General features: G+C 39.5%; 2 protein-coding genes across 3 annotated transcripts in view; one reads left to right on the top strand and one right to left on the bottom strand.

Annotated features, from left to right (window-relative positions):
• Positions 1-2,408, top strand: part of pter (phosphotriesterase related) — a 52,347-nt gene extending 49,939 nt beyond the window's left edge. For both annotated transcript variants that reach the window (XM_055655191.1, XM_055655198.1), the window contains exon 5: positions 1,312-2,408. In XM_055655191.1, coding sequence (XP_055511166.1) covers positions 1,312-1,522 — 211 coding nt within the window. In that variant the 3' untranslated portion in view covers positions 1,523-2,408. The remainder of the gene's footprint in view (positions 1-1,311) is intronic.
• Positions 2,389-5,766, bottom strand: c1ql3a (complement component 1, q subcomponent-like 3a). Its single transcript, XM_055655210.1, has 2 exons — positions 4,643-5,766; positions 2,389-3,838 (listed from the first exon to the last, which is right to left on the bottom strand). The coding sequence occupies exons 1-2, from the start codon at positions 5,225-5,227 to the stop codon at positions 3,659-3,661; spliced, it is 765 nt and encodes a 254-aa protein (XP_055511185.1). The 5' UTR covers positions 5,228-5,766; the 3' UTR covers positions 2,389-3,658.
• Positions 5,767-14,822: the final 9,056 nt, after the last annotated feature.

Here is a 14,822-nt window from a genome sequence, read left to right as displayed (position 1 = left end):
AGCATTCCCACGGGCACTTGTTTTCCACACGCTGGCTGGACTAACATTTATTAACCATTCCTAATCGCATGATAACTGGTTGGTCTCGACCATTTAAAAGTACATTTGTAAGTCAACTGCGTTGCTAACCATTGAAGTCATGTGTGGTCCACATTGTGCAACATTTTCTTTATTGAAGGATGTTGTTGAACCTTGTGAGTTTTATGACAAACGAGAGGTCACCATTACTAACATTAATTTTGTGTTATTTATCTCCCAGCTTCTATGGTGGGATATAAACTCACGACTCTAATAGTCCTAAAGTAATGGTGCAGCAATCTGACAATTAGTGCACGCCAGGTAATCGTCAACAGTAGCATGTATTTACATATTTGTTATATATCAAACATAATTCACAGCAGAATTATCAAGCTAAATTTGACGCTGAAACGTTTAATAAAGTATTAGTGTAGGTGAACAAAAGCTGGGCAAATGAAGTGTATTTTAAGGAATATCTTAATTATTAAACTTATTAAAGATTTGCCAGGGCTTCGATTGCCACAAATGTCAAACATCAGAGGACTTGGGGTTAGGGTGAGAATGAAACACCTGAGGGAGCTCAAATAGTGGTTAGAACACATCGGACCAACTGCTTAAAAATGGGCTTGGTTAGGTGGGCATTTGATGGTTGATATGGTGGAAGAGCCCCTTTATGTTTTCTATGATGAGTTCATGCAAAGCTTTGCTGCCCATTTTGTACCATCCACTAAATCTATTCTACCCACTATTTTGACACACTGCACTTACTCTCAGCTGAGCCCACATCAATTTAACATTCATTGGTTTCGAGATCCTTTACAGCTTTCTCAATCTTTGGAATCACTCCAGCCTATAATGTTTGAGAGACCTATACTGCTACAGTTCTGGGCGTTTCGGAATGTCAATCGGAAGCAGTATGGGAATCTCAAGAATTACATTTTGATACAAAATCAAAATATAATTTAATTATATATCAAATTTCCAATTTTAATCCACCTGACTCTAGTACCAAGGCCCTGAATTCCAAAGGCATTTCTTCCTCAATTTTAAAACCTTTCTTAAAATGTATTTTCGTCTATCAGCTTTCGTAACCCCACAAGTGGTTCCACGACAAATTTTGTTTGAGGAACCTCCTGTGAGCAAGATAATTAAAACAAATTATTCTTCAGTCAACAGGTTTCTGGAATGTATGCATTTTGCTTGTAATAATGATCTCAAAAAGATAGTAAGAAGTGATTCCATTTCGGATCCGGTCAAATGTTGGACTGACCGCTGTTACACTTGTCTTTTCAGAATCCGTTTTCTTGTGGAAGAGGGTTATGAAGATAAACTGCTGATATCCCACGATATTCACACCAAAAACCGATTGACTAAGTATGGAGGGCACGGCTATTCCCACATTCTAACCAACATAGTCCCGAAAATGAACCAGCGAGGCTTTTCGCAATGTGTCATCGATAAGATTTTAGTGGGAAACCCGAAACGTTGGCTAACGTTCAAATAATTAAATGAACGTGATTTATAATTGATTTTAAGGAATATGTTTCTCAATGAAGCGATGTATAGTTGATTTATGTGCAATGCTTCTCTATAATATCCTAATTGCAAATACACTAAGAAAATTATATATTCTTAATCTATGATAGATTAGGAAAAATAGACCATAAATGTGTGAAGGATCCTTGTTTCGTGATGTCATGCTGTTTACTTGTACGACAATAAAACGTTTAGCAAACTTAATGAGGCAGATCGTGCAGTTTAGAGCAGCATTTGCTGTAATGGGATGGGATTTATAGCAATTAAAATCCACTTGGGGCTATTGTCACTCGGTCCATAATTTATCCATTTGTTGCTTGCCTTCACTAACACGTGATCGCAGTGGAGTGGTTCGGGAAAATGTTACTCATGTAAACATTTGAGTAAATAGATTGGCACATTTCTGAAATGTAATCCACTTCTCTGCATTAACAATATTGGCTACAATTAAAACGTTTTTATTCATATCAAGGCACATCCAATTAATACGTGTTTCAGCCCATTATTATTTGTTTCCATTTGTTTCCTATCGGCGACTTTCATAGATAATAACGCCACATTGATACGGCTGGTGGCAACTGGATACTAAGAAGGAACTGTGATGAGCAGTTTGTCAAAAGAGCAGGGATGGAAGTTTAATTTAGACTCCACTTGTTGCCTTAAGTCTATTTTACAATCGTCCAGAAACAATATTAGCTTGAAGAAACTGTTTCCTACAAAGTTTTTAATCCTAGATTTAAGACGTTATTTCCTTGCAACTTTAATCTATTTACGCATTGAAACAACAGTACTTTTACAAATTATATTTAACACAGAATAGACGAAACACTTGACGGTATTGCATCCTCTTTTAATGAACAGCAATATTTTATAACAGTAATCTGGGTCCAAGGCAGTAATGGAGGAATTGGAATAAAGCACATAAAATTAAAGCGTGGGTAAAAGGAAACGCCTGTCTTACACCAGATTTCAAAAAGAGTCCAATTCTTAGGCTAAAGAAAACAATTAAATTTGTGGAAGAATTTAAGTGTAAAATGCCTTACATTTTCCGAATGTAATATTGAGGCGGAATGCTGCAAGCACGTTTTAACTCAATCCTAACCACACACGATTGTTCATCGCACTCGATCGACAGCTGTATGAGCAGTGCAATTATTCATCAGGGAAGTAGATAGTATCTAATGTAAGAGTGTTACAAGCTTGGGCGGTCAAAGCGGTACAGTTTAATCAAGCGGTCTTATGTATGAAATATTAACCGACAATCAAAATGTAAGTAATAAAATCTATGTTATATTAAAATAATTGTCCTCCAAATGATTATTTTGCGCTGCATGAAAATATTGAATACCTTACCCTTATATGATTAAAAGATTTATTTTATAAAATCTATTGCATCTTATTGCATATACATATATATCGAATTTGAAATTCATGCCACAGCGATCAGAAAGCTGCACATTATCTATTGCACGCACAGTATTCTTTTATATTAAAGTGGAATTGTTAAATGAAAGATTGACTCCAATAGAAGGCAAACACTGACCTTATTAAAGACAGCAGCATACTCATTTAACATTGCAATTATAATCATCGTCAGAAAATCTTTGCTCACCACAGCGAGTAAAGTGGAATCCAAGCAGAAATGGTTAGTTGCGACAACCAATGGATAAAGCTGTAAGTTCAAATACATCAAAGCATCAGAGGATTGGGAACACTTGACATCCTGCTTTCCCTCCCACGTGACCTTGAGGATTTTATTTTTTAAGAGAAATTGACCCCTCTGCTCAGAAGTGGACTGACTTCCTCTCACAAATGCAAATGCTAACATTGAGAAGTTGCTGTGGGTGGAATAATCAGAATAACCCAAACTGAGTCTATTTAAATGGGGATGGGTTTGGGTTTTTTTTCGCGGTGTGCAAGTGTGTTTCAAATTGCTTTTCTTTCAACAAAAAAATGCCTGGTTGTATCCAAAAGTACCGTGCACGTTTGGAGACCGTCCATTTGGTTATGTGGATCTTTCTAGGCCGTGGGAATCCCGCCTTCAAGTCGTTCCCGCAGGAGCTGATTCGATTTGGTTGCTTACTTGCTCCCCCCCCCCCTCCTCTCAGTCAGCGTAGACTATAAATCCAGAGAAGGTGCTGTACTTGTTATTGTTGCCGCCGTGGGCCTTGCCGCCGTCTAGTTTAATGTAAACTTCATCCCCTGCATCCAAGTGGAGCACCACGCTGTTACTGGCATAGTCGTAATTCTGGTCGGCGTCCTGAGCAATAGCACTGGCCCGAACCTACAAAAGGTTGAGAAAAGTTACGAGACAAATAATGAAAACGTTTCAAGCATCAGCAACGGGCACTCACCCAGTTTTCATCTTCCGTGTCCTGACCTATCCTGTCTTGTCTGCCTTGTTTATGTGTTTATGTCTATCCTTTGTAATTACGCGGGCCCAATTTTTCCCTATTCTCTCATTTCTATCACCCACCCCTCTCTCAGTTTAGTGTTAGTTTCGGATGTTACAAGTAGCATGATAATCGCTCTGCTACTAAAACGAACAACCGCGCATGGATGCCTTCCTTTGTTTCAGCACCTTTTCATCGAAGCCTTAGTTCACAGGCAAGGATCCTAAATATAATAAAAATGAACTGTAGATCATGGTTTATACCAAAGATAGACACAAAAGCTGGAGTAACTCAATGCGTCAGGCAGCTCATCTGGAGAAAATGGATAGAGAAAACCTATCAATTATCTCCAGGGATATACACAAAAAAGCTGAAGTAACTCAACGGGTCAGGCAGCATCCCTGGAGAAAAAGGAATGGGTAACGGTTCGGATCGAGACCCTTCTCCAGTGATGTTCTAATAACCCGCTGCGTTGCTCCAGCATTTTGTATCTACCTTGCAGGCTAGAGATAACACACACACATCATATAATTCATTAGACAGTCCGCTAAAATGTTGAACGTCGACAACTCTAGCGTGTCTAAACACTCCCCAACCCACCAAAAAAGCACAGAAGTGTAAACGTGGAAAACGAGGAGCCAAGGCTAACTTCCCGCTCGGCTGCTTGCTGGAACTTAACTGTTGGGATTGCTCACCTGGCCATTTTTACACAGGTCTGCCCACATGCTGGTGCCATCCCCGCCTCTCATCAAAACATGATAAGTGAAGAAGTAAATCCCCGGGATGGAGCAGGTGAACTTGCCGGTGGTTGGGTCGTAGTGGTTCCCCAGATTGGTGACCACGTCGTCGAATTTGAGGATCTCATAACCTTCGTGTGGCCGCTTGAGGCCAGCGTAGAAGGCAATCTTCGGCACTGTGCTGTAGGTGGCAGCGCTAATGGCTCCGGCATTTGGCCCGGGAGGTCCCGGTAAGCCTGGATGCCCCGGCCTGCCCGGCTCACCCTTCCCTCCCGGCGGCCCGATTGAGCCCGGCGGCCCCGGTTCACCGGGCGGACCTCTCGGCCCGGCTTTACCCGATCTCCCCGCGTCCCCTTTGGGTCCTTGGATGAAAGTGGGCAAAGGCATCATGCTGTGATCCCGCACGGTTTCTGCAGCCGCCGTGGTGGCTTTCGTATCGTAAGGGTCGCAGACCATCCTGCAGGTGCCCAGCATCTCGTAGTGGGCGGAGGTACCGGCCGAGTTCACCAGCACCGGGATCAAGATGACCAGCAGAAGGACCATGACGACTCCCACCGCCGCGGCGATCAGTCGCTTCTTACGGACGACCCGCGTGAGAGGGGGGCGATCGTCCTGTCTGCTTTTGGAAGAAATGGTGATGGTTGTATGGAGACCACGACCAGGTAGAAAATAGGGGACACTTGGCTGAGCAATTTCGGCCACAGCTTCACTTGACCCCGACTTCGCCAGTTCTGAGAGGAGCCGGCTGCCCGGGTGTGTTCAATGCTGCTCTTGAGCTGTAAAGTGTGACCGCCTTTGGACGGTGTCTGGAATTTAAACGCGGGCACGGACCGAAAGAATCTTCTTCTCACGCCTCCAGCCAATTTCCACCTGTCCCGATCCTGTATTCACGTGTGAGCAGAAGAGCAAATCATCTCGAAGCGCACGCAGATGCACACATGCACACACAAAACATTCCTCACTCCTAATCCAATTAAGTGGCGACCGACTCCTCTCCTCAGATGTGCCACTCCAGATGATCACCTCCCAGCAGCAGCCAAACCAACGTGTGTTGAACGTAGGGCTTGGACAACCTGTTGGACCAGGCGGATTCCCCGCAGGGCTGTTTGTATATATATATATATGTGTATATATATATATATATGTATATATATATATATATGTGTATATATATATATAGATATATATATAGATAGATAGATAGATAGATATAGATAGATAGATGATAGATAGATAGATAGATAGATAGATAGATAGATAGATAGATAGAGAGATAGAGATAGATAGATAGAGAGAGATAGATATAGAGATAGATATAGAGAAAGATATATATATATATATATATATGTGTGTATGTGTGTATATATATATATAGATATATATATATAGAGAGAGAGAGATAGAGAGAGAGAGAGAGAGAGAGAGAGAGAGAGAGAGAGAGAGAGAGAGAGAGATAAGCTCCCAAATAGTGATACTGAAAAATTGCCTTGCTAGTCACCAAACCAGCAAACTGAATGGAAGGCTGACTGCGTGGTCTCTCCGGGAAAAGGTAATTTGAAAGTCTAATATCAAGAGAAGCATCCCTTTCATTCGTGGCAGTGCATGTTTAAAAAAAAACCTGTCAGCCACATCAGTGGGGGATCTGAGTTAGCGTAGTGAATACCACATACAGTGTGGAAATATTGTATCACTCTCCATCAGCATGCAAGAGACCTTACCTGCGCCGCCTTCATTTTTTTAAATGTGATCTTTTAAGGGCATGTACCATGACACTATGAAAACAAAGATGAATCGATCGCTCATCCTGAAGTATAAATGTCAGATCCCGTGTTTACTTGCGCGGGAGTGAGCTAAAGCTGCCCCGATCGGCAGCCAACGTGAAGATATTCATCACTGGCCGGGCAGAAGCCGAGCGAAACTGATGATGCTAGGGAGGTTTTAGAAACGCCTAATGTACTGTAGACACATCACATAGTTATGGTTTAAAGGTGTTGCGTGTGACTATTTTCCGTCTGAAATCGGCGCGTCTAGATTAAGATCGACAAGAGCAACTACTTCGTTGAAACGGAGGTATTTGGACGTTTCCGTGCAAGTTTCGATAAAACTGTAGAATCGCAGAGCGGGTTTAAAGAAGCCGGAGCATAAAACGCAGAATTTGTCAGATCTAAAATTTCAAATTTGTTGTATGTTTGTGCAAATCTCGGTCTCTCTGCAGCTTTCCGATAGTAAGCTCGAGTTTTGGATTTCAACCATTATCCAGATAATTATAGATAATAATAATAATAATAATAAATAGCAACTAGCCCTCTCACAGATCATAGCACACAGCAACTTAGTAGTCAACGTGACAGAATCACCTTCTTGCTATTTTGAATCCTTTGGAAGGTAGAGATTACATGCTTGGTTTATTAGTTCACCATTAATGACTATATCTGAAGAATGTGTTACAAAAGTATTGTGCGTTTTATAGTTGTCATGAACAGACTACAACTATCCTGCCGTGGTCTTTTCTGATGTACTGATTAATGCAGAACCTATTGTGGTATTATCTGTGCGCTAAGCAAGAACTTACATAAAAGTTACAAGGTGGAGGCAAAACATTAAGCTCAAACTGTCCCTGCAGGTTTACATGCGCTTGGGTGAACTCATACTAATCTCATTTATTAATCCAGTTTCCAAACAGGTCTTCCTCTGTTTTCTCCCTTTCCTATGTAATTTTGAACTTTTGTAGTTTTCATTCTGCAGTCTCCATCTCTGGATATGAATTTGGCAGATTGTGTGTCTGAGGTTTCTCTCTCTTGTTTGTTAAGCTTTCACAACATTTTATTTCTCCCTACGCTCACCCCACCATTAGTTATAGGTTTATCATTCTCGCAGGTGGTGAGGTACAGTGAAAAGCTTTGTTTTGCATGCACAAGTATACAATCAAGTCAATTTCTAGTACAATAGATACCTTAGCGAAATGGATAGTAGAATATAGTTGTTAGCATTGTAGCGCACCAGTTCCATAGACCCTGACGGGTAACATCTCAAAGTAGAATTTCCAGGCCTAAATTGCTAATTTCCTTGTGATTGACAGCCCAATTTTGATCTAGTCATCCAACACACGGTGACACACTTGCTTTTAGCAACAGCAGACAAGTAACAGTGTTGACAATTAGAAACATAACCACATAGAAAAATAGGTGTAGGAGTAGGCCATTCAGCCCTTTGAGTTAATATGATCATGGCTGATCATCTAAAATCAGTATCCCATTCCTGCTTTTTCCCTTGATTCCTTTAGCCCTGAGAGCTAAATCTAACACTCTCTTGAAATTTTTGCAGATATGCTGGTTAATGACAAAGTGTGGAACCCTGGAAGATCTTTCCTCAACCTAATGTCCGAAGCACTAGGGGAAGTTATTATAACACTACAACTCGGTTAACAGCAGCTAATTCAGGATAAATCTGGAACCCTTCCTGCATCTAGAGCTCAACCATTTGTAAAAAAGCTCCTTGAGGCTTTTCACATTCTGTTACAATTGACAAAGTGCGTGGTGGCAATTTTGGATGACAAATCGCGTGTTCTCTTCCTCAGCATTGCACTTTTGCCATTGAAGAGAAAAAATCTTAACAAAATCATTTAAAAACATATATTCCCAAATTTCAGAAACAACCAGTCAAATATTCAAACTGAAATGCATCAGCAGTTCCTTCCTACACATTTGGCTGCTCCACTGCAAAATCTCCTCAAGGTATGTTTACTTTGAAGAAGTTCTCCTTCTCTCTCCGACCAGAGTTCTGCAACACCCTCTCTCGCTGCTCCCCCTCTGTGATTCCTCCAGCTCTCTGGATCTAAGACCACATTTTAACCCAGGCTCCCCACCACAGTTTTTGCATATTTAAAAAAAATCACTTTTCATTGTACCTTTTCATATCTCTCATTTCCCTCTCCCCTGACTCTCAGTCTGAAGAAGGGTCTCAGCCCGAAACATCACCTATTCCTTTTTCTCCAGAGATGCTGCCTGATCTGCTGACGGTATTCCAATATTTTGTTTCTATCTTCAACATATACCCATCTCATGGTTTTGATTTGAGGGATGTAACAAAAGTGAAAATTAAATGTGGCAAACATTTGAAGAAGTTCTCCTTCTCTCTCCGACCAGAGTTCTGCAACACCCTCTCTCGTTGAAGGATTTATTTAATTTCACTGTGCTTAATTTTTATTTTAACTTATTAGTTCAATGATGTGAACATCACAGGAAATGTAGTCCTTCCCCAATTACCCTGCATGTTGGAGTGTTAAGAATGACTCTGGAATCATAAATAGGCCAGATTATCTGAGAATGGCAGATATCTATCCCTGAAGATCATAAGGAATCCAGATAAGTTCTTATAACAATATCTAGTAATTCAATATTTATTATAACTGAAATAAGATTCTGAAAAAAAAGAGCTTTGTTTAATTACTTGAATTTGAAGCCCCTGTGCTGCCACAGTGAGATTCCAACCTAATTCTCCAGATCAATAATTCAGATCTCCAGTTACTGGTAAAATAACATGCATTTGTACCCTGTGATGTAACACATCTAATTCCTACTGAGGGCTAATGGGTTAGACTGAAATTGTATTTTAAGGACGTATGGATTTTTTGTTTAGAGATACTGCACGGAAACAGGCCCTTTGACCCACCGAGCCCATGCTGACCAGCGATCACCCCACACTTTGTGTATTGTATATGGACAACACACATAGGGACAATTTACAATATTACTGAAGCCAATTAACTTACAAATCTGCACGTCTTTGGAGTGTGGGAGGAAACTGGAGCACCCAGAGACAACCAACGCGGTCACAGGGAGAATGGACAGACTCTATACAGACAGCACCTGTAGGCAGGATCGAACCCGGGACCCTGGCGCTGTAAGGCAGCAGCTCTACCACTGCGCCACTGTAACTATTTCCATCAAGTAAGTTTATTCAAGTCAGTTAGTAATCAAAAATCAAGATATGCCAAACATCACTGGCTGAGCTGAGCAATAGGAATGTCGAGATACAAAAGCCTCCGAATGCCAGATTTTGGAACAAATGCACTGTTATCGAACTCAGCAAATCAAATAACAATCCTAGAAGCAAATGGATGGTCGATGTTTCAGGTCAAAACTGATGCAGGGTCTCAAGTTGAAACGTTGACCATCTCTTTCCATCAACCGATATTGCTTGACTTATAAATTTCATCCAGCAGTTGATTTTTTACAGAGGGCGCATGGATTTACCTGGTCTTGAAACTCTGAGAAACTGAGCTAGGATTACATACCGATTTGTCAACCAACCATGAAAATTAAAAGCTAATGAAATAAATAACCAGCAGCAAAGTGGTGTTTGTCGGCATCTGACTGATTTTGCGCCCAGAACCCGCTAATTCTCACACTCATTGACATTATTTCAGAATATTTTAAACATGGGTTTCCTCTGTTTAACATTACCATGCCTGATTGCCAGCAATGAATTCTTAATTATTTACTTAAATCTGTTATATTATTACATCTTTCTTAAATTTCCATTATCAAGAGAAGGTCAACAATCATTGAAAGTAAACATATTAATTTTAGAGATACATTATGGAAACAAGCCTCCCGTACCACTGAGACAATGCTGATCTTCATCACATGTTCATACTAGTTCTGTGTTATCCCATTCTCTCCTCCACTCCCTACACACTAGGGGCAATAATTTATAGAGACCAATTGCCTTTCAAACCCGTATATCTTTGGGATGTTGGAAGAAACCGGAACACACAGAGGAAACCCATCTGATCGCAGGGAAAATGTGCAAACTCCACACAGACAGCACCCAAAGTCAGGATTGAACCCATGTCTCTGTTGCTGTGCAGCAGCAGCGCTACCGGCTGCACCATCGTGCCGTGCTTTTCTTGACTAGATTTGTATTTGTAACACATCAGTAACACATCTTCACACAATCAAGGTGTAGTCAGCATAAACTCTCAAGGAAATTTGAGTGTAAGTGTTTTACCATTCCTCGTCACAGACAATATTCCTTGCTCTTCAGTAAAATAACTTTGCCTCACAGGTTAAAAAGTCAAATATCTGAACTTTCTGTAATTGTTTTGAATGTAAAATTAAAATTGAAAAATTGCAAGGTGAAATTAGAATGCTTTACTGTGATTCTTTTTATTTTTAATAAAATAAATCTTCACTGAAGTCTGCATGGTATCAGTATTAGTCAGATTGGATAATAAAAGCTTCCACAATTTTGAGTTCTTAAGCTTACCCAATGTGTATGATTGATAGTTACATGACTGTGAATTTTAATTTTCAAGTGTAAAGATGAAACATATGGTTTGGGTTAAATGTTGTACAAAGTTTCATTTTGTTTATGCTGTTTCTGTTTGATTATGCACGATCTTATATTATGCCATTTGTTATTAAGATTGACTGCTAATTTGGATCTAAATGACTTTGGCAAAATGGGTGCATAATCCCCTGTAACCTCCCAAATGCCTCAGAAAACCATATTCTTTTCCTAACAGTTCCATCCTCTGGGTATTCATGAAGAGCCAAGAGCCAAATTTTAGTTCCGAGCAGAGATATCCTAGTCAAAATTAAAAATGATACTAAAATTAGATGCCAAAAAGACTGTTCAATGGCCAATAAAGCACAAGCTTTTTATCACAGATTGCTAAAAAAAATGCCATTAAAAGGATTTATGAGAGAAAAACCTTTGTTACAAAGGTGTTGCCGGACATTTATAATTCTCCTGTCCTCATATCCAGTTTATGCAGAATCATTAAAAAATTGTTTTGGAATATCCAATATTGATCCCAGGAAAAATCAAAACTAAGCCCAATCCAACATTGACTCCAATGGGTTTGTATAGAGCTGTTAATTAACATAGTTTCAGAAAGTAAGATTGCAAAGAATCCCATTTCATTATCAGTAAGCAATAAAGCATTACAACCTCACATGAATTTTACTCTCAAACTCTCAGGATCGATAGGAATCAGCCAGAATTTCCAATGCCAGTGAGGCATAACTATTGCTGAAAGAATAAGAGCGTATTAATAAATATGTATTTCTGATCAGGTCACAAAGTAATTATGGTGGGAACAGGTTGTTCAACTCAACAAAATATTCATAAGGAAATATCTCAATGCGCCTTCATTGCAGCGTCTAATTAATTTGTAAATAATTCTGGTGTTTGCCTTCACTACTCTGCAATTGCCTATTCCTTATGTTAATCAAGATATGTTATGCAGTTTCTGTTTGATTATGCACGATCTTATATTATGCCATTTGTTATTATGATTGACTGCTAATTTGGATCTAAATTACTTTTGGCAAAATGGGTGCATAATCCCCCTGTAACAGTGGTTAAGTCCAGCTTCTTTCACCTAAGGAAGCTGGCAAAGGTGAAGCCCATTCTCGAGCGGCAGCATTTTGAAACAGTAATCCATGCCTTTATTTCATCTCGGCTGGATTACTGTAACGCACTCTACTCTGGAGTCTCACGAGCTTTGTTGGCTCGTCTCCAGTTGGTCCAAAATGCTGCCGCTCGCCTTTTAACCGGAACTCGAAAGAGGGAGCACATTACGCCAATTTTGGCCTCCCTTCACTGGCTCCCAGTGCACTTTCGAGTTCATTTTAAAATTCTTTTATTTGTTTTTAAATCATTGAATGGCCTCGCCCCGCCTTACCTCTCTGAGCTGCTCCACCTATATGCTCCTGTCCGGTGCCTCAGGTCAGCGGATCAGCTGCTCCTTGAGGTACCAAGGTCTAAGCGGAAGCTCAGAGGGGATAGAGCCTTTTCTGTTGCTGCTCCGGCACTCTGGAACACCTTGCCGTTGCAGATCAGACAGGCCCCTTCACTGTCCATCTTTAAATCCTCCCTAAAAACTCACTTTTATTCACTGGCTTTCGACACTGGCTGAGACTTTGTTCCTGTTTTAGTGCTTTTAATGTCTTTTAATTTTTACTGTTTTTATAGTCCTGTCGTCTTAATGGTTTTAGTAGTTTGTAATAACTTTTTGTTGACTTCCCATGTATAGCACTTTGTGGTAACTGATGTTGTCTAAAAGCGCTTTATAAATAAAGTTATTATTATTATTATTATTATTATTATTATTATTATGTTTGCAAACAAACTTCCCTGTGCAAATCTTATATTTTTCAATTTTCTTATATGAACTCCTTAACCCTACCCTGAGATCCTAATTATTGAAAAATTAATTAGGACTCGATTTATTTTGTTTGGATTAATTTTTGTCTATTTTATTTTTGACATTTGGCAAATTTGTATGGTTTTCAAAACTTCAAAACTTTCAAACTGTATAGGGGAAATAAATCAAAATTGTCAATAACAAGAATTATAGGAGGGTTGGGGTTTCCTTTAAAAAATCTTCATTTTCTTTCATGTAACTGTCATCTTTTTTTATTTCATATCCACAAACTTTATTCCTTTGGCCTTTCCCACCGAACCATAATCATTGCACTACTAAATGGTGTTGGTCAATAATTGCTGTGAGCATTTGAAAGTCAAATTCAGCACTCATATTTCAAAATTAATTAAACGTACATGGCTGATATTCATTGCTTGCATCAGTAACATTAAAAAAAAGTTCTTCATTTTTTATATTTTGCCAGTTAATGTTCTACCTTAGTTGAAGGAAATTTACGGAATTTCCCTTGCTGCATCCTGTATTATCTTATGAATCTCTTAGAATCACTTCTCGGACATCTTCTTTCAAGTGTAAAAATCCAACATTGATAAAAGCTTTATTTGTATGACAATAAAGGACCTTTGCAATCTTGGGTGCCTGAAAGCATCCATATTGCTTAATTTTACTTTGCCTCCTAGATGAATAGTTATGTTTCTCTGACCTACGAACCTATCTCCCAAGTTGTATTATTGATAGTTTATGCTAATTTTCTAATTTCTTTCTTTCTTTCTTTTTTTCTTTTTTTCTATCTATAAATATAAATAAATAATTAGAGGCAATGTTAATAGGTAACCGATAAAGGAGGATCCCAGCTACTTTGGTAACTGGGTCCCTGGAAACCTGGATATTTAATATGTAACTGCTAAACAAAGTCTGTACTGGTTTGGATTATGATATGCAGATGCCTCTAATAAAAATGTATTTAAAAAAAATTTAAAAATGTACTTTGCCTCCAGTAACAATGTCTCCTTTGTATCACGGTCATCATATTGCACAATATAGTCAAGATATAGACCAATTGTATAATTTAGTGTCTTGAATTATGTTTTACTCTGAAGTTAACTCTACTAAACTACACAATTTTCAACTGCTTCTGTCCAATTGATAAAGTCCAGCAACAAACTGGGATTGTGCCATCTTGCCAAAGATATGATTTTACTTATCTTTCTATTGTTTGATATACAACTTAACAAATAACTGGCGCAGCGGTCGAATTGCTGCCTTACAGTGCCAGAGACCCAGATTCAATCCTGACTACAGGTGCTGTCTGTACAGAGTTTGTATGCTCTCCCTGTAACCGTATCGGTTTTCTCTGGATGCTCTGGTTTCCTCTCACGCACCAAGGTTTCGAACGTGAGAGGAAACCTGAGAACCCAGAGGTTTATGGGTTAATCTGCAGGTTTGTAGGTTAATTTACAGATACAGTGCAGAAAGAGGCCCTTAGGCACACCGTTCCACGCCGACCAGCGATCTCCACACACTAGGGACAATTTTATATTTACCAGTTAACCTACATACCTGTACGTCTTTGGAATGTGGGAGGAAACCGAAGATCTCGGAGAAAACCCACGCATGTCACGGGGAGAATGTACAAACTCCGTACAAACAGCATCCGTAGTCGGAATCAAACCCGGGTATCCGGGCGCTGCTTTCCCTATAAGGCAACAACTCTACCGCTGCGCCACTGTGCCACACATAATTGGCTTTGGTAAATTTGTAAATTGTCCGTGGTGTGTAGGATCGTGCTAGTGTATGGAGTGATTGATGATCGGTGTTGACACGTTACGCTGAAGGACCTGTTTCCGTGCTACATCTCTGAAGTCTAATCAAAAAGTATACTTATTTTATATGATCAAAGATGTAAGATTGGATCTACTTGAAAATAATATTACTATGCAAATCTATCATAAAGGCAATTTATTC

Source organism: Leucoraja erinacea, chromosome 2 (assembly GCF_028641065.1).
Source record: "Leucoraja erinacea ecotype New England chromosome 2, Leri_hhj_1, whole genome shotgun sequence".
NCBI lineage: Eukaryota > Metazoa > Chordata > Chondrichthyes > Rajiformes > Rajidae > Leucoraja > Leucoraja erinaceus.
Note: the sequence above shows the minus strand (reverse complement) of the source record. Positions and strands in the feature narration are given on the sequence as shown.

Bases quoted from the DNA above. Each gene is read 5' to 3' on its own strand.
- c1ql3a (XM_055655210.1), bottom strand. From the start codon at position 5,227: ATGGTCCTTCTGCTGGTCATCTTGATCCCGGTGCTGGTGAACTCGGCC. The intron at 3,839-4,642 runs GTGAGCAATCCC...AACCTTTTGTAG, and splicing joins ACCTGTGTAAAAATGGCCAG to GTTCGGGCCAGTGCTATTGC.